At 29.6% G+C, this 19,708-nt stretch overlaps 2 protein-coding genes across 2 annotated transcripts; both read left to right on the plus strand.

Moving 5' to 3' along the window:
* The first annotated feature begins 343 nt into the window (after positions 1 to 343).
* LOC129288623 (pentatricopeptide repeat-containing protein At1g02150) lies at positions 344 to 7,308 on the plus strand. The gene is made up of 2 exons (XM_054925295.1): positions 344 to 757; positions 5,588 to 7,308. The coding sequence occupies exons 1-2, from the start codon at positions 395 to 397 to the stop codon at positions 6,803 to 6,805; spliced, it is 1,581 nt and encodes a 526-aa protein (XP_054781270.1). The 5' UTR covers positions 344 to 394; the 3' UTR covers positions 6,806 to 7,308.
* Positions 7,309 to 12,911: 5,603 nt separating this feature from the next.
* LOC129289096 (putative RING-H2 finger protein ATL71) lies at positions 12,912 to 13,361 on the plus strand. Its single transcript, XM_054925911.1, has one exon. The coding sequence runs from the start codon at positions 12,912 to 12,914 to the stop codon at positions 13,359 to 13,361; it is 450 nt and encodes a 149-aa protein (XP_054781886.1).
* Positions 13,362 to 19,708: the final 6,347 nt, after the last annotated feature.

The following is a 19,708-nucleotide window of genomic DNA, read 5'->3' on the forward strand; positions in this document are numbered from 1 at the left end:
TCTATACATTGCAAAAATTAATTTTGATTGTTAGAAAATAAAAAATTTAAAATTTAAAAATAACTAATTTTTTTTATTTTTATAATTTTTAAATTATTTTTTATTATTTATGAATTTTTTTTATAATTTTTAAAGCCATTAATTGATTAAATTAATTATTAAAATTAATTTTTTTAATGATAAAAGTTAAGTTACACCTCTTTTAAAGTTAAAGAAAATAAATTCCATAATACGATTGATTCACTCACTCTCTAAAAAAAAAAAGGGACCCAGGAACCGACCTCGCTGTCTGCCCATTTGGCGTACTCGTCTCTCCTTTCTGTTATCTCATTCGAGCTGAAAAGCAAACCTACTTCTGTATCGAGTTCGAGCTTGTACCCACTGAACCCAAAACATGCTTCTTCAATCCTCTCTGCACAACCAAAACGTATCTCTTTCATCGTCTCTATGTTGCTCTCGACCTCGTCCTCTCAAAATTTCCACTTGCACCCTTCGACAAACCGTATGTTTCCGGAGAGTCCCCATCAGATGCTCAATTTCTAAAGTTCATAGCTACGGAACCCTGGACTATGAGCGAAGACCCATTGTGAGATGGAACGATGTGTACAGGAGAATATCATTGATGAAAAACCCAGAGTTGGGTTCTGCGAGTGTGTTGAATCAGTGGGAGAATGAGGGGAAGACTCTCACGAAATGGGAGCTTTGTAGACTGGTGAAAGAATTGAGGAAATACAAGAAGCATGACCGAGCTCTTGAGGTCAGAATTGAATATTATTTGTCTTTTGGTGTTATTTATTTCTTTTTCTGTGTATTTTGTCCGAGTGATGTGATTTATTTTGGTTCTTTGTTATATAGTTCTTAGTTGTTTACTGGATTGATGCAAATACATGACTAAATTGGTTGTTTTATTTAATTAGACTTTTATGCCATACTTATTGACTAACTGAAAAACTTGGGAACCCTGTTAGAATTTACATGTGTGCTGAGTTGCTGCATCCAAACATTAAATTTGGGGTTTTAGAGGAAGATCCTCTCAGTTTGTAGAAAGATAACGGTAGGTAGAATTGTTGCTTGTTGGTACAGGAGGTCAGAATTTTCAGCTCACGAAAATTTTGCGATCCAATTGTGTAAGTGAAGGAAATTAAATATGTGCTAGTGTATAGGTGTCCACTTCCATAACAGGGTTGTAAGCTGGCTATGTGCTAGTTTTCTAGCCCCAAATAAACACTGCAAGACCGGCATTACAATCTTTTAAGTGGAAGGATTTGATACCTATTGATACAAACACACACTTCACTCGTTCCAGAGATTAGCTTATTGTGTGAAATTGCCTTGAGGTTTAACATCATGTTACGTCTTGATTTATGCCCTTTAAGGCATCTTATTGTGCTGTTATGAGTAAGGGAAACAAAAGGAGCATATAAAAGCAAAGAAAAACAGAAAAGAGCAGCTAGCTCTGCATTTTCAACTTCCACCAAATGGGTCAAAATAGAGAGGGAGAGAGGAGGAAGATACTGCAAATTGAGGTTTCTGCTCGTCTCACAATCCCCACCACAAGAAATTAGGCAGTGCTACTTCTGTATTGCTTTCCTTGTTTCTGAGTTTTCCTGATTGTATATCATCAGAAGAAGAAATTAAATTCTTTAGGGAAAATCTCAAACTGTTCTTTCTCTCTTGTACTCTCTATCCTCTAATTTCAAGATTTTCAAGCAGAATCCAATTGGCTATTTGTAAGCTGCATTATATGCCGGAGGAGCATGCAATGGCTTTATGCATAGTCATCATCTTCAAACTATCATGCACTCTGTAGAAACCAAGAAAGAACTGCAATTTGAAAATGTCAATGCAGTATAGTTTGTTGCAGACTTGATTCAAAATATGTGAGCTAAACAAAATTTGGGATAAAATGTTAGACGTCAAATTAATTTGAGACTGTGGTATGGCCTGATTGATTCCATAGAAACTCTATCATTGTCCGAGCCTGAGAGAATCATGCTTGCTATGTCTTTTTTTTGGGAAGAATTTGAGTTTGGAGGAATATTATACTATTATTACTTGTTATTTGGAGATTTAGGAGTGTAAATACTGTGACGACTATCAATGACATTCAAACAATTTCTAAGCCCATATTTCTTTCCCCACATTGTTGATGGTATACAACAACAATAACAAGCCTTTATATCACTAGGTGGGGTCGGCTACATGGATTGCAAAACGTCATTGTGCTCTATCATTTATCAAGCTTTTAGGAATATTATTAATTAAGAGATCGCGTTCAACAACTTCCAAGAGTGTTCTCTTAGGCCTTCCTCTACCTCTCTTAATCGGACTCAAAGTTATATGTTCCACTCTTCTCACTGGTGCCTCCCTTGGTCTTCTTTGTACATGCCCAAACCATCTTAACCGATTTTCTACCATTTTTTCCTCAATAGGTGCCACCCTCACTTTTACACGTACGTGCTCATTTCGAATTTTATCTTTACGTGTATGTCCGCACATCCATCGTAACATTCTCATCTCTGCTACTCCAACTTTATGCTCTTGCTGTCCCGTTAGAGCCCAGCATTCACTACTATATAACATTGCCGGTCTGATAGCAGTGCGATAAAACTTTCCTTTAAGTTTATTAGGCACTTTACGGTCGCAAATAACTCCTTTAGCTTTTCTCCAATTAAACCACCTAACTTGAATTCTATGTAAAATATCTCCACTGATTTCGCCATCATTTTGAATAATGGCTCCCAAATATCTAAACTTTTCCACTTGAGGTATAATTTGATCTCCCAATTTCACTTCCAAATTATTGTCGAATATTCCTTTACCAAATTTACAATATAAATATTTCGTCTTACTTCTACTCAGACGAAACCCTTTCGACTCCAATGTCCTCCTCCATAACTCAAGTTTGCAATTAACCTCTTCTCTTGTCTCTGCTATAAGAACTATATCATCCGCAAAGAGCATACATTTCGGGATTTCCTCTTGAATATGTTCCGTCAAAACATTTAAAATCAAGTTGAACAAATAAGGACTCAGAGATGATCCCTGATGTAGTCCAATCTTTATAGGAAAATCCTTTGTTTGACCACTAGGCGTTTTATACTAGTTTTTACCCCCTCATACATATCTTGTATGGCTTTAATATAAGCAATCCGTACTCTTTTTTTTTCCAACGCTTTCAAAGCACTTCTCTTGGTATACGGTCATAAGCTTTTTCCAAATCAATAAAAACCATGTGTAGATCTTTATCTTTACAACGATACTTTTCCATTAATCCCCTTAATAGATAAATCGCCTCTGTAGTTGATCTACCTGGCATAAAACCAAATTGATTCTCAGAAATACTTGTCTCCAATCATAACCTGTGCTCAATTACTTTCTCCCATAATTTCATTGTGTGGCTCATGAGTTTAATCCCTCTATAGTTAGTACAATTTTAATATCTCCTTTTTTTTATAAATAGGAATTAATGTACTTCTCTTCCACTCATCAGGCATTTTCTTGGACCGTAAAATCACATTAAATAACTTAGTTAACCATCTCACCCCTTCTTCACCTAAACATTTTCACGCTTCGATAGATATACAATCAGGTCCGTTGGCTCTACCATTTGCCATTTTTTTAAGAGCTTCCTTTACCTCCTTATCACGTATTATTCGATAAAATGACAAATTTTGTTCTCCTTCACCAGTTACTAAATCCTCTAAGTTACTAGATGAATCCTCTCCATCATTGAAAAGTTTAGAAAAGTAAGTCTCCCATCTATTTTTAATTTCATCATCTGTAACTAAAATTCTTCCCTCTTCATCCTTAATACACCTTACCTGTTCTAGATCTCTTGATTTTCTTTCCCTACTCTTGGCAATTTTATAAATATTTTGCTCTCCTCCTTAGTCTCAAGGTTCTTATAAAATTCTTCAAAAGCTTTAGATCGAGTTTCACCCACAGCTCTCTTAGTTTCCTTCTTAGCCATACGGTACCTCTCCCAATTTTCTTCATTGTTACACAAATGTATGGCTTTAAAACAGTTCTTCTTATACTTGATTTTGTCCTGTACACTATTATTCCACCACCAAGACTCCTTATCTCTCGGACCAGAACCTTTCGATTCTCCCAAAACTACTTTTGCAACCTCCCGTATCTTTTTAGCCATATCCTCCCATATGATGTTAGCACTTCCCTGGGATTCCCAAATTCCTTTCTTCAAAAGATTTCGCTTGAAAATATCTTGCTTCTCACCTTTTAATTGCCACCACCTAATCCTTGGTGTTACTACTTGTCGACGTTTTTGGATTTTACTCATAATACACACATCAAGGACTAGGACCCTATGTTGTGTCGTTATAGCATCTTCGGGGATCACCTTACAAGTTTTACAAAGTCTTCTATATGTGTTCCTAACCAAAATAAAATCAATCTGTGACCTTGAGGCTTCACTTTTGTAAGTGATGAGATGCTCATCTCTCTTCTTGAAACAAGTGTTGGCAATCTTAAAATCATACGCCAATGAAAAATCAAGAAGAGTTTGTCCTTCATTGTTTAGCTCTCCAAAACCAAAACCACCATGTACCCTCGCATACTGACCAGCTTCCCTCCCAACATATCCATTAAAGTCTCCTCCAATAAAAATCTTTTCACTCTGTGGTATATGTCGAATCAACCCCTCCAGATCCTCCCAAAATAATTCCTTAAGACTGGCTTCTGTCCCGACTTGCGGCGCATAAGCGCTAACAATATTAACAGTCTCACGTCCAATTATCATTTTTAAGAAAATAATTCTGTCTCCAATTCTGCTAACTTCTACAACGTTCTTCTTCCACTCCTTATCTATAATGATGCCTACTCCATTGCGTGCACTTACGTTTCCTGTATACCAAAGTTTGAAACCTTGAATATCCTTAGCTTTTTCTCCACGCCATTTTGTTTCTTGCAGGCAAAGGATATTGATTTTCCTTTGAATCATAACCCCTACAACCTCTACAGATTTACAATTTAATGTCCCAACATTCCAAGTACCAAATCTAATTTTGCTCTTATGGACTAACTTCTTTAGCCGCGTGCGTCCAGAATGACGCGGTAGCCCTTGCTCATTTAACACTACATCCGGGCGCCGATGCAGCGGCTCTAACTCATTTATCACTGTACTCGAGCCATGCAGCGCGTTACTTACGGGCAATGACCTAGCATTAACATTATAACGTCTATTGTCCATGTTCACGATAGATTCAACAAAGTTTTACATTGGCTGTTGATGGCCTAACACAACCCTCCTCCTTTACCCGGGCTTGGGACCGGCTATAAACATAGGCGGAGTTACATTGTCTGATGGTATAATGGCTTTTAAATTTATCAGAGGACAAAGACTGCATTTCTTATTCCCTTTTGTCTCTTGCTAATGGTAAAGACTGTTCCTGCTGTGGACGATCATTTTTCTAATATGAACAGTGGGCTGAGGCACCTCTGCTGAATTCTGTATCCATGGCCATGAAAATATTGATCAAATCTCATGTCCTCAGCATTATGCTATTGTTAGCCTTGAAAAATATCACATGAACCAAATCCATTAACCTTTTTGCGAATTATGCAGGTATATGAATGGATGAACAATAGGGGGGAGAGATTTAGATTATCTGCAAGTGATGCTGCAATTCAATTAGATCTTATTTCTAAAGTTCGTGGAATTTCTACTGCAGAAGAATATTTCCTAAAGTTGCCTGATCAATTAAAAGACAGGAGGACATATGGGGCTCTTTTGAATGCCTATGTACGTTATAAGATGAAAGAAAAGGCAGAATCTTTGCTTGACACAATGAGGAATAAAGAATATGCAACTCATTCTCTTCCATTTAATGTAATGATGACTCTGTACATGAACCTAAAGGAGTATGATAAGGTTGACTTGATGGTTTCAGAAATGGTGGGGAAAAACATACAGCTAGATATATATTCATACAATATCTGGTTATCTTCTTGTGGATTACAAGGATCGTCAGAAAAGATGGAGCAAGTCTTTGAGCAGATGGTGCAGGATAAGTCCATTATTCCAAACTGGACTACATTCAGCACACTAGCTACTATGTACATTAAGATGGATCTGCTTGAAAAGGCTGAAGAGAGCTTAAGAAAAGTTGAGAGTAGAATCAGAGGTCGAGATAGGATACCTTATCATTACCTCCTGAGTTTGTACGGAAGTGTCGGTAAAAAAGAGGAGGTTTATCGTGTGTGGAATACCTATAAATCGATTTTCCCCACTATTCCAAACTTGGGATATCATGCTGTTATTTCTTCTCTGGTTAGAATAGGTGACATTGAAGGTGCAGAAAAGCTCTATGAGGAATGGCTATCTGTAAAATCATCTTATGATGCTAGAATAGGCAACCTTCTCCTTTCTTGGTATGTGAAGAACGGAAACACAGATAAAGCTCAGGATTTCTTTAAACATATGCTTGAAGTTGATGGGAAACCAAATTCTAGTACTTGGGAGATTCTTGCTGAGGGGCATGTTAGAGAAAGGAAGATTTCTGAGGCCTTGTCCTGCTTTAAGGAAGCTTTCATGGATGAGGGTTCAAAGAGCTGGAAGCCAAAGCCTGTGAATGTTTCTGCATTCTTCAAGCTCTGTCAAGATGAAAATGACACGGCAAGCTCCGAAGCTTTAATTGAGTTGCTGCGACAGTCAGGACATCATAATGATAAAGTCTATGCATCACTCATAGGATTATCTGATATTGCAGAGAATAGCAATGACAATGAGAACACAGATGATGGTTCCCAGACTCTTCTCAACCAACTGGAGGATAACCTCTGAATTAATACTCACATTTGCTTGTTTTTTTTTTCCTTCTATGAGGTGAAAAGCTCATTGCTAGAGCATAGCATGGAGAAATTGGTGTAAAAGCTTGATCTTTTTCCAGTTTCAGAGAAAATGCACCTTTTCGTGGAAGTTATGGAGAGCCTCAGTTATATGGTCCTGCTATAAATGCTGTTGGAATATCAGAATGCAGAATTTCTCCATTTGCCTTCTATATGACATTTAAAGGTTTCTTTCTAACTGGTTAAGTCCTGATGATTTGCCCTTTGTATTTGCATTAGCTTTTACCCCCCAAAATTATGATTTTGTTTTTGATTTGGATCATCATAGCTAGTGTTTGCATTTATGTTATTGGTAAAGGCTTAATTGTTACAACTTGCAAGCAACACTAGCTGATGTCTGCCATACAATTTTGCTCTGTCTTTCTATACATCTCAATATTATCTGCCTGGTTGATATTAAAGTTGAACTGAATCGTCTGTTATATTATTGTTACTACACTGCTCACTTGCCCCCATGCTGCAGCCAAATTGAATTTTGGGAAAATTATAAATAATGATCCATGCCTTAACTGGAACATCAAGCTTAAAGGATTTTTAAAAATTATTCTCTCTCCAGTTCTAAATGTAAGACCTTATTGAAGTATTTGTTGTAATCCTAAATATAAAATCTCAATCTTCTTTATGTCTCTCATTTGATATTTTTTCCTGTACCCTCATTAATTTCACAATTGTTTTTCTCTGTCTCCCACGTATAATGCTCTCTCTCTCTCTCTCTCTCTCTCTCTCTCTCAATGTATTTTAGGGAAAGTAATACCTTTTTTTACACAACAATGATGATTAATTATCTTAATACAATTTATTTTATATAATTGAATTAATTAACTCGGTCCTATATTGAGGGTCGAAAGGAGTTACTTCTAATTTGACATAAAATTTAAAAATGTTACTAATAATTTTTTTAAATTACTATTAAAGTAAAATTATAGCTTAATATCTAGTAACTATAAGTTACTTCCTTAGACGTTGACGATATGTTTTGCGGGGAAAATTGATAATAACATCCACTCTCAAAACAAATTGCATAATTTTCAAGATTTTCAAAAAGTTTCTTCGAAAAAATTATGTCTTTCCATTTTTTTAAACAAAATTTTAATCTAAACATTTAAACTAAGGATCCATTAATTTCGGCCGAAAAAACCTAAGGATCCATATAAGGGCCCAGACAAAGCAAAAGTTCCATATGGGCTCAAAAGAAACTTAAGTTCCATTTCGTGCAACAAAGATTGAAAAAAAAAAAAGAAGCTCTGCTTTCTGGAATTATAAAGGTGCCTTTTATAATTTTAGTGTCTTTTAATATAATTTTTGAGATCCTTTTATCCTCTAAGACAATGACAATAAAATTCATTCGAGTTATGTGAATAACATTTGATCCTTTAAAATACTATAATATCAATAAATTTTTAAAGATTTTTCTATCATAAAGGAATTAATATAAATAATTAAATTATCTTTAATTCAATATCAATTGTCATATACAAATTTTATTTCAAGATTCACAATTTTTTTTTTTAAAATCACAAGAATTGAACAGTAATTCGCAAGTTTGCATTTAAAATCCTGACATTTTCAAGTGTTACAAATATCAATTACCATTTATAAGTTTGATTTTAAAATTCACTATATTTTTTTTTTAAATTGTAAGAATGTGGTAGTAACTTGTAAGTTCACATTTAAAATTCTAAATTAAGAATAATTTAATTATTTATATTAATTTTTTAATGATAAAAAAGTTCTTAAAGATTTTAGAGTAATTATGGCATTTTAAAGGATCAAAACGTAAAATTTTTATTGCCATTTTTTCTTTTATGCAGTCAAGGCAGATAAGTCCAATATCAGCATACGAAACAGTGGCAGCAGCACACCATCAAATAAAAAAATATATTATTCTACCAAAAAAACACTATGAATAAGACAAACAGATATTTCTTATCATGTAAGCGTAGAATTAGAGGTAAAGGAAACAGAGACAACACATTCCTTAACCACTAATTAATCTCTTTAATCTCCTTGTTATAGGACCTGCTTGGCTAAATGGTATAATTTTTTATTTTATTTTTGGCCGAAAGCTAAATGGTCTAATTATTGCTTCTATAATATCACCAGTGCAATCTTTCAAAGTTACATATTTTTATTGTTAGATATCAAAATCAGCAGTACTTTTTAAATTTAGTTTTCATTCAAATTTTTGAGGGGACAAGTGATAATTTTAAAATGAGAAAAATTTGTATACTAAGTCTTATATATTTAATTTTTTTAAATTAAATCAAGACAAGTGAATTTTTTTATATTATTTATTCTATAACAAAATCTTATTATTAATATTATTAACACATTAAAATTTATTTATCTTAATTTGATTGGATAAAAATATATTAAATAAATAAGGTTGTACTTAGGTCTTTTTCCTTTTAAGTAGTCATGAGAGTTAATTCTAGATAAGGGTTAAAAAAACACTTTGGAATCTTAGAAGGAACTTTTCTGCATAAATCATATCTAAGTATATTTCCCCGAACATTTGAACAGAGGTTATACGCAAATTTTACGAACTGAGTTAAGCAAAAGTGTAGTTTGGTCATTTAATTTAAATATACAAGATCTCATTTTGTTCCTTAATTGTATAATATCTTTTTAATTTCTAACCCTTACATTATTAGTTTCATTAACAAAAAAATATTACACAGACTGGTAAAATAAAATTTAAATGAATTGAATCCTAAGAGCTCATGAGAGCTAAAGCATGCCTTTAAATTCAAACAGTACTTATAGAAATATTTATAGATCACCCATTAATAAATTTATTATATTGACAATGGGATTTGACCCCACAATCTTTCAGATTATGTGCCAAATCTTTATTAACTAGATTAACTTTTGTTAGTTAGACACTGAACTTTTAAATATTTATTGATTGACAAAAAAAATCATTATTTGAAATTAACAATACTAAGGTCAATGAACTGGAAAAATGTTTTATAAAATTAACAGATCAAACTAAAATATTTTATAAAATTTGAGGATTATACAATTTTCTTTGGCAAAAAAAAAAGAAAGAGGTTCATACGCTTTTACCACGGAGTTATTTCAATAAAGTTTGTTAAATTAACACATAAATTAATATTCTAGTTTCCTACTATACGCTTGCAAGCTATAATTTTATATATAATCATAAGAATTAAAAAAGCTCTATTAAGGTATGTTTGAATGGAAAATGAAGCTAGTGAAGTCTGGTAAATGAGATAACAAAGGAGAATTTAATTTTATCGAAACTTATTTTTGGTTTTGTATAGTATGAATGATACAATACAATGAAAGAGTAAAATAAAAAGACTTCCTAATATTGTTTCAAATTTTTTTAAAAAAACTGATCTTTAAAAGTTCCCCACTTTAAAGAGAATGAGGAGGAGAATATTTTTCAAAATAAAATAAATATTATCTATGGATACCCCAACAAGCAATTTTTGAGCCACTTAAATTAAACTTTAATAAATTAAAGTGAACAAGTGGTTTATTTAAAAATAATTACTCATTGACGTTTTCTTTTTGAGTGTTGACCCATTAGACTCAAATGAAGACAAAAAGCACCCACCAACTCAAGAAACTAAAAGATTGTGATAAATGCAAGCCAATGATCACTGAGTTCCAAGATACGAACGCAATCGTGTGAACTCACAGAAAATAAGGGAAACAAGCTACTTCATCTCTATAAAAAATCTTTTAAAATTTTTTTATTCTTAAATATAAAAGGTTGTTAGTATATTTTTAATAAATGAACTATTATACCTTTATTAAATTGAAAAGAAAAAATATGTACTCTCATTAATTTATTTTAAAAAAAGAGATTCATTTTTAATTTATAATAATTAGAGATGAAATTGGAATATTGTTATGTTTTAAATTAGATAATTAATTTTTATTAATTTACGTAATTTAGTTAAAAATATCTTATATATAGAAATAAAAGAAGTAGCTATTTGCCAAACTACTATCATGTCTTTTTCTTCAGTTCTTTTAGTTAATTTTTTAATGCATCTATTATTTTATTTTGTTGTTCTCTTCTTTTTCTTAGCCTTTGGATTATTATATGCTTTATCCATGTTACCCACAATGTTAAAAAAAAAAAAAAACAGAAATATAATCCACAATGTCAAAGTAGAATACTTTCAACCTGTATCACGCGCATACTAAGAAAAAAAATAGCTTATTGTTTTTTAGTTTTTTTCCTTATAACTAACATTCATAATTTTCTATGCATAATTACTCAACCCACATTAACTAATATAGGGGGTAAAAAAGAAAAGATTATTTATTAAAACTACAAAATATCTTACATTTTAGCCGACAATAACTCCTAGAAAATGACATACTTTATGAAAGCTATTCATAAATTATATTCACTTAAGAAATCGTGTTTACTTAACAATTTGGCACTATTTTTTTTATGAAAAAAATTAGGTGGACTAAGTCCTAGGAACTCATGAGGATTAGAATATGCCTTTAAGTTTAAAGAACACTTAAAAAAATACTTATAATTAGATTATTTACTAACAATGTCCTCACATCGGTGGCGAGATTTTTCCCACATCTTGATGGTTATAATTCAAATATTTACCAACTAAGCCAACTTTTATTGGCAACACTTTGGCACTACGAAGCCATTCTTTTGAAAGCTTATTTTTGTATCATTCTTGATTTTATTTTAGTAACTTCAGCAATTGATTTAGCAATGTTGAAATAGTATGCTATCCATATTGGGTAGTGCCAACTGTCAAGCCAATTAATATTGGCCTAAAGTAGTCCAAATAAAAAGTAAGAAATTTATTAAAAGTTTTATAAATTTTCAAATACAAAAAAAACTATTGACCCTTGTTTTTTTGGGTCAAAATTACTGACCCTTGTTTAAAAATAAAGTTTAAGTGAGTTGAATTTTGAGCATTCACTAGAACTAGAGTATGTTTCCAAGATCAAAGAGCATTTATAAAAATATTTATAAGTTGTCTATCAATAAATTCCTTACATCAATAATAAGATTTGAATACATGATTTTGCAGAGTTATATGTTAAATTTTTATCAAATGGATTATTTGGTAATAGACTTTCTTCACTAATAAAAATATAATTCACCGCGTTCAAGACATATTTTATTGAAAAACAGTTTGGATTTTTTCTTTGCCCAAAAAAGTAATGTCTGGATTGGAAGTCACATTCTTCGACCATCAATATTAATATTAATACGCAACATTTATTCAATAGTTTTAAAATATTGAAATTATAGGAAAAATGTCTTTATAATAATCATAAAATCAAATATTACATGAGATATATAAAAAATCTTATAAAGTCAATATTTATAAAATTGCACACACACACAACTTGGGAGAGAGTTGGATCATTGATGTTCTATTATTGATCTATAATTCAGAATCCGCGTAAACTGCAGTTTGTCCTGCTCTTTTCTTTGAAAATTCCGAGACAAACGGTGACAATACTCAAGATAAAAAATATAAGACATTAATAATTAATTTATAATTTTTAAAAGATATTAGTTGAAATTTTAATTTTTTTAAAATATATCTTTCTAATTATACCTTAATTAATATCCTATATAACTGTTTTGATAATGATAATTAAAATTTTAATATATCATTTCTTTAAAAATAATAATAATAAATGATGTATGGATATAGTTTTAAAAAATATAATTACAAAACTATCCTATATTTTGAATCAAACAAAACTATACCTTATATTGAGTTACGTAATATTTTAGAGGATTATATTAAAATTATTATTATTTTAATATAATCCTCTAAAACCTTACCCAACCAAGAAAACCCAGATATTAACAAAAACTATAAAGAATTCGAAACTGAAAACGACATGCAGACGTCAGTCATCCTCTAATAAAATAAACTTAGAGTCAATCAAGCTTCCAATTTCTTCTTCCTTCTCACTTTGTCTGGTTCATCATGGACTGAACAATTATAATAAACACCTTCAACTCCATCAGCTAGCTGTAGTATTACTACCAGAATCTGATGACGATGAATTTCTCCTTTGTGTTTGGTGTGATCTTCTTTCTCTTAACCCTAGTTTTAGCCTGTGATCGCCTTCGAAGGTACTGGTCTTGTTCAAATCCTCTGGCCGTCGGGGAGGAAAGCAACTCCGGTGGCGTTGTCGACGTCACTGATCATGAAAGGACTGTATGTAGAAACTCAAAGCCGCTTTTTTACTCAGAGGCGAAAAAGATCGGTTTCTTCAAACCTTTTTCTTCTGCTTCTTCTTCTTCATGTTGTTCAATCTGCTTCATGGATTATAAAGAAACTGATAAGTTGAGATTGCTTCCTGATTGTGGCCATCTTTATCACCTTCACTGCGTTGATTCATGGCTCAAGTTAAACCCTACTTGTCCCTTGTGTCGAACTTCTTCTTCTGTAGTTTCCACTTCTTCTGTAGTTTCCACAAGAGACACAGTGATCGTCAGTGTTGCTTAGAAGCTTAGGTTCGTTAAACAGTTCAAAATCATGAAGTGATGAATAGAAATCTAGAATCTGTCTCGATCAAAATTAGACGATGCAGCTTTATTATTATTATCTAATGTTTATATTCTCAGTGATGATACTAGTGTTGTTTAATTGGTACAGTAGGTGATTTTGAACAATGGAAATCACCTGTGTTTGAGTAACACAATGAAAGTGGTGTGTTTTTTTTTTAATTTTAAGGAAATACGTTTTTTTTTTCCCATTATTTGCAGAACCTGGATTTGAATGTCTGAAACAAACAAATCCAAATACTTGCATAAGTTTTTCTACAATAAAATATTTTAAAAACTGAGATGAATAGTAAAGGTTAACGGCTTACAAGCAAGAGCGGTGCCAAGACCTTGGGCTTACGGATGCAACATTTTTTTGGGTTTTAGTTGAACATGTTTAATTTTTTTTTTTTATAAAAACTCAAACATCTTTAAAGTTGGGCGAAGGGTGCAAAATATTTAAACCAAAAGGTGTAAAATAATAAAATATATAACTCCTTCTTGTAATTTTTTCCAAATTCAAGGGGAGCACGTAGCACCGCCCATGCTTACAGGCTCATGGTCTAATAATAATATGAATCTCCCCTATCGCCCCCCCCCAACTGCGATATTATATTAGATTTTGGCTCCGTCACTTCATGTTTTACTTTCAATTTGGCCCTCAATTATTAATTATGAGATTCGTCAGAATCAATAATATAATAATTAAATATAAATAATATTTAAATATAAATAAAACATTATGTTTAGTCATAATATATTAAGTTCTAATCTTATCATTTTTTCCATATACATATTTTTTTATTTGCCATATTTGTCCTTTTAAAGCAACGACTTCCAAACTTTCTCCATGTACTCGTTGCTCTCAGTGTTTTGAGAGAGACATTTTCTGTTGTCTGTGGAGTACACTCCTTAATTATGCTTAACAAATTTTTTTTTCCTATACTTTTATTCATATAATATCAATAAATAAATCATATCCTCAAAATTTTACTATAATAACCCATAACTAAATTGATATTAATATTTCTAAATTGAATAAAAAATTTTAAAATTAAAATAAGAGTAAAAAATCGGTTCAAAATGATTCAATTATTCTGGGTTTTGGATTGATTTTGGTTCTATCAAATCCACTCAATTCAAAATGGGTTTTGGATTAATTTTGGATTGACCCAAATCATCGCTGATTCGACTGAAAAGTTGAAGAAGACAAATTGGTTTCAAAATATTGACCCATATCACACTTGATGCACAATCTCTCTCCTATACTTGATGCACAATCTCTCTCCTATAGAGATTGGACAGTCAATATTCAATATTTATAAAGATAATATATATGCTAATAATTTTAGTAGAAATATTTTTAGTTTTGATAAAGTTTTGTGTATCTTTAACCATCCACCAATCTCACTTGTAAGTTTGGTGGATGATGAGGTATCAACCCCTCAAATGAACTATGACAATGTGTAACTTTTTTAGGCTTTTGTTTTCAGTATAATTAAAAAAAATAAAGAGGATAAAAAAAAGGAAGAGGGAAAGGATAAATTGGTTATGATATGGTACGGATCCATTTTTGGTGCTTAGCAAGTGCTCATCACCTAAAAAAAAATATGGGCCACCCAGTATTTTTAATTTAGATGGCCTAAATTTTTTTTAATTTCAATTTTTTGAATTGGCTATGATATGATACAGATCCGACTTTGGTGCTCAGAAAGTGTTCATTATCCAAAAAAAATCTGGGCTATCTAGCAAATTTAATTTGGATGGCCTAGAATATTTTAATTTCAATTTTAATTTTATTAAAATAAAAATTTATAAATTTTTTTGATAAATATGTTCATCACCAATCTGGACAGTATTGATTTAATCTAGGTGGTCCAATTTAATATTATAATTTTTATAAAATTAACTATCTAGATATACTTCAGACAATACAAAATCAATGTTAAATTTTTTAATAATTTTTTTTATTTTAATAAATATAAAATCAAAATAAAAAATAAAAAAACTGAATCCAAACCTTACAGATAAAAAATTAATATTAAATCTGGACTGTCAATAATACATACAAATAGTTACTTTATAAATATTATAATATTTAATTAAATTACCTAAATTAGATCAGTACTATTTAAATTAATAATGAATATATTTATAAAAAATTTATAAATTCTTTATTTTAATAAAATTAAAATTAAAAAATTTGAGTCATTTAAATTTAATTCAAACAATTAAATTTGATTTTAATTTTAGTCATTTAAATTCAATCCAAAAATTAAATTTGGATGGCATAAATTTTTTCATGGTGAGGTACTCATCAAGAAGATGGACCTGATATGATGCATTGATTTTTTTTTTTTTTGACCTGATGTGATACATTGATGAGAAAGAGAGAAAAAGAAAAACTTTATGTCCCTCTATGATTTTCACCAATTTTTCATTTTTTTTTCCTGTTTTCGTCATATAACAATTTTTTTAAAGAATAACAATTAAGTTGTAAAATATTAAATTACCAATTGCAAGATTTTTAAATAATTTTTTAAAATAAATTATAAATATTAATTTAAATATTATTATTAAAATTTTCAAATATAATAAAATTTATTTTTAAAACTTAAATTTATAATTACTTAAATCAATATTTTTAACTTATCAAAAAATTAAAAAACTTGACTATCATCCTGTCTAATTTATAGTTCCCTTAAAAGCTTGTGTCCCCCCATTTGCCCATTCCATGCGTCCACTCTTCGTCTTTGCGTGTCAGCTTGTCCTTCCCTCCACTCACCTATTTAGCATTTACAAGTCACCAGTCACATCACCAAAGAACCGAGAAAATAATAATAATAATAATAATAATAAAATTCTCACGCTAAGTTTTTTGTAATTGATATTATAAGAATTATTAGAAATTTTTTTAAAAAATAATTTCTATCCATTATTTATAATTTTATGATTATACATGTCATTTGACTTTTTGAATTTGAATGCTAAATTATAAAATGCCTTATCCTTGAATTATTTTATTTTTAATTATGTATATTAATATATATACACACATACAAATATTAATTTAATTATAACAGATTATTCAACTAATAAATTTTAAATTAATATATTAATCAATTCAATGACCAAAGTTAAAAACTCCTCGTAAAAAAATTATCATCAGGGTTCTTTGTGCTTGGGAAAAACATGTAGGACCATATACATTACTCCCTCCATTAAAAAATACAAGATATTTTTTGAGGAGTTGAATGTTTAAAAATATATGGCATTTTTAGTCTTTTGAGATATAATTATTGTATTTTTTTTAAAAGTATCTTTATTGATAGTAACTTTATATATATTATAGAGTATTTAATAGGGGTAAATATGAAAAGATAAAATTAATTTGAAATGAAGTAACTACTTTATTAAGATGTAAGATTTAGTTAAAAATATCTTATATTTTTGAATGAAGAGATTATGATAATTGTGAATGAAGAAAGAACCCATGACACTAAGGATTGATTTGGAAGAAAAAAAAAAAAGGCTTATATGAGAAACTTAGGATTTGTTTGGAAAATTAACATCCTACTTTTGAAAAGCACTTTTAAATTTTTCATATCCTAAAAGTTGTTTGGGCATACTTTCTTAGTTTCTTATCTAAAAAAACTTTCTTGAAACCACATCCAAATAAGTTTTGAAGTGAATTTAGCCAACTCAAATATTTGGAATTTTAAAGATGTACATTTGGAATGCAAGGCAAAATCATTGTTACATATATAATTCTGACTGCTTGGCATTTGAAGACAAACATATACTGTATTGAGCTTCTCTCTATCTTGAAAAATACAATGTCTTTTACAAAAATATAATAATGTAATAAATATTAATAAAATACAACCTGAATTGTTAATTACATGAAAAAATTAAATGATCTTAGAAAACAATAAAATATGAAACATATAATAAATCAAATATTTTGAGTTTAAATATTAAAACTATTGATAAGTCAAATTAACTAAACCTATTTCGCCCAAAAAAATATTATATGCTGGAATTTTTATTTTCTATGATTTGTTCGTACTTTTTATTTAAAAAAATTATGTTAAACCACTAAGATTCTATTATATATATATATATTAAATCTAAAAATTTATATACATGATTAGCTATTAAAATTTTTTAAAATTAGCTTTAATAAATATATATTAAACCTAAAACATTATTATTGTTTAACATATCAAATTTATATTATTATTTAACATACCAAATTTTATGTTATTTAAATTTGTTATCACATTTTTAAATATTTTTAATATTATTACATTTATATAATAAAAATTATAAATTATTATAAATTAATTTTTTTATAATTATACATTCAAAAGTATATTTTATTGTATATAATCCAAACAACTTTTAATTCATTAAACTGATTTTTTTAACAAATCTAAATATAATTTTTATTACAGCAATTAATTTTTATTAAATTAATTTTTATTAAATAAACTTTGAGAAATTGATTTCTAGCTTAGGAAAAATCAAATGCGCACTTAGAATAAATTAGAGTTTCAATATCAAAGTGCCCGAAGAGATAAGAGTGCCCCAAAATGATTAATGGTGTCATTCATCATATTGAATATCTACTCCTTTAACACTGTCTCTCTGCTGTCGCAATGATTAAGGAACAAGTTATCATATTTAACGGGGGTTTTGTGGACACAGTGGAAGGAAAGGAATGAAGTCCAATGAGAAAAGTACACCTATACTATCCTTCGCTTTCTTTTGACAATCATTTTTTCACTTTTCTATAAAAGCATAGCCGTTGGAGGAACCAGTGCTCATCCCTCTCACATGCAACCCTTGAAAACTCCAAGAGCTCAGTGACAGAAGATTTTTAATTATTCAAATAAACACATATTACGCATACTTCAAGTTCAATATGCTTAAATATGTGTCTGTATAATTTGAATTATACAAAATGTTAATTAAACTTGTCATTTTAGTAACATTTACATATTTGAAACTTGTGTTAATAACATTCAATATGCAAAATATGACAATTATAACCTAAAGTGTACTACTTTTCAGGAGCTAACCCATGTATAGATATCCCACAACCACACACATATACATATGCATGCATAAATACGTTTATATATATCGCATTTTGTTAGTACATTAAATAGATACTCTTTCATTTATAATATAATACATTTTTTTAGAAACTCTACCTTATCCAAAATATAGAATATGAGGTAATTTTAATAATTTTTCAACTATACTTAATACTTCATTTATTATTTCTTTTAAAAAAGTAATACATTTGAATTTCAATTGTTATTATAAAGGTTTTTATATAAAACATTTAATAAGGATATAATAAAAAACGATAGAAAAAACACAATCATCAGTCTTTATAGTTTCATCAGATTTTATTTTTAGTCATTGTAATTTTTTTTAGTATTTTTAGTTCTCTATAGTTTTAATAAGATTGGATCATATGTTTGTTCCTCAGGTACTTATAATTTTAGCATTTTTCCAAAATATTAGAAAAAACTAAAAGAACCAAAAACAAAATATAATAAATTATAGAGACCAATAATCATGTTTTTTCAATATATGTATATATAATTTTAAACAATTGTCTTCAACTAATTTTTTTGAACCTTGAAATAGTTATCAATACCCTATATTATGAATAAGAGTTAGGTAGTACAAAATAAGTTTTTTAAAATATTTATTTATTTTTTAATTATTTAAATTGCATATATTATTATTGATTAATATTGAAACACATGATTTTACTCTGCTATTTTTATTTTAAATTTTTTATAATTATATATAATTGTCTTATGAATTTTTCAGTTAATAATATTGCATTTAAAAATATAATCTAACAAACATTACTTTTACAAATATACCCCCCTTCCATTTACATGCTGGTTCCACCCCATCTACTTGTCAAAATGATATGTTAACTTGTCATTTCAGTAAAATTAAGTTGTCAATTTTTTTTGGGAGGAAATCTTGTTAACAATGCTCAAAATGCAAGTAAGCATTAGTAAAGCAAGAAGTTCATGATAATAACAAGGTTGATTAAGCTTTTGACAAGTATATTTAATCTTAGGTCAAGGGTCGTTTTTATTTTTAAACTTTTGCTTAGGGTTTTCGAGTGTGCTAAATTTAATTTTGAGTCATTTTAATCCTTGAACTATTAAAATTTGATGACCCCTATTATGTCATCATTCACGTGAAATTGTTGATTGTTTATTTGCTAGATGGACGTGTTTTGTGTAACACTTGCTCTGAGTGTTATCCAAA

Source organism: Prosopis cineraria, unplaced genomic scaffold (genome assembly GCF_029017545.1).
Source record: "Prosopis cineraria cultivar Desert tree isolate PC_DT_omini unplaced genomic scaffold, ASM2901754v1 PC12, whole genome shotgun sequence".
NCBI lineage: Eukaryota > Viridiplantae > Streptophyta > Magnoliopsida > Fabales > Fabaceae > Prosopis > Prosopis cineraria.

Excerpts from the sequence above, each read along its gene's own strand:
- LOC129288623 (XM_054925295.1), top strand. The coding sequence starts at position 395 with ATGCTTCTTCAATCCTCTCTGCACAACCAAAACGTATCTCTTTCATCG. Across the intron at positions 758-5,587 it reads AGCATGACCGAGCTCTTGAG|GTATATGAATGGATGAACAA; the intron begins GTCAGAATTGAA and ends CGAATTATGCAG.
- LOC129289096 (XM_054925911.1), top strand. The coding sequence starts at position 12,912 with ATGAATTTCTCCTTTGTGTTTGGTGTGATCTTCTTTCTCTTAACCCTA.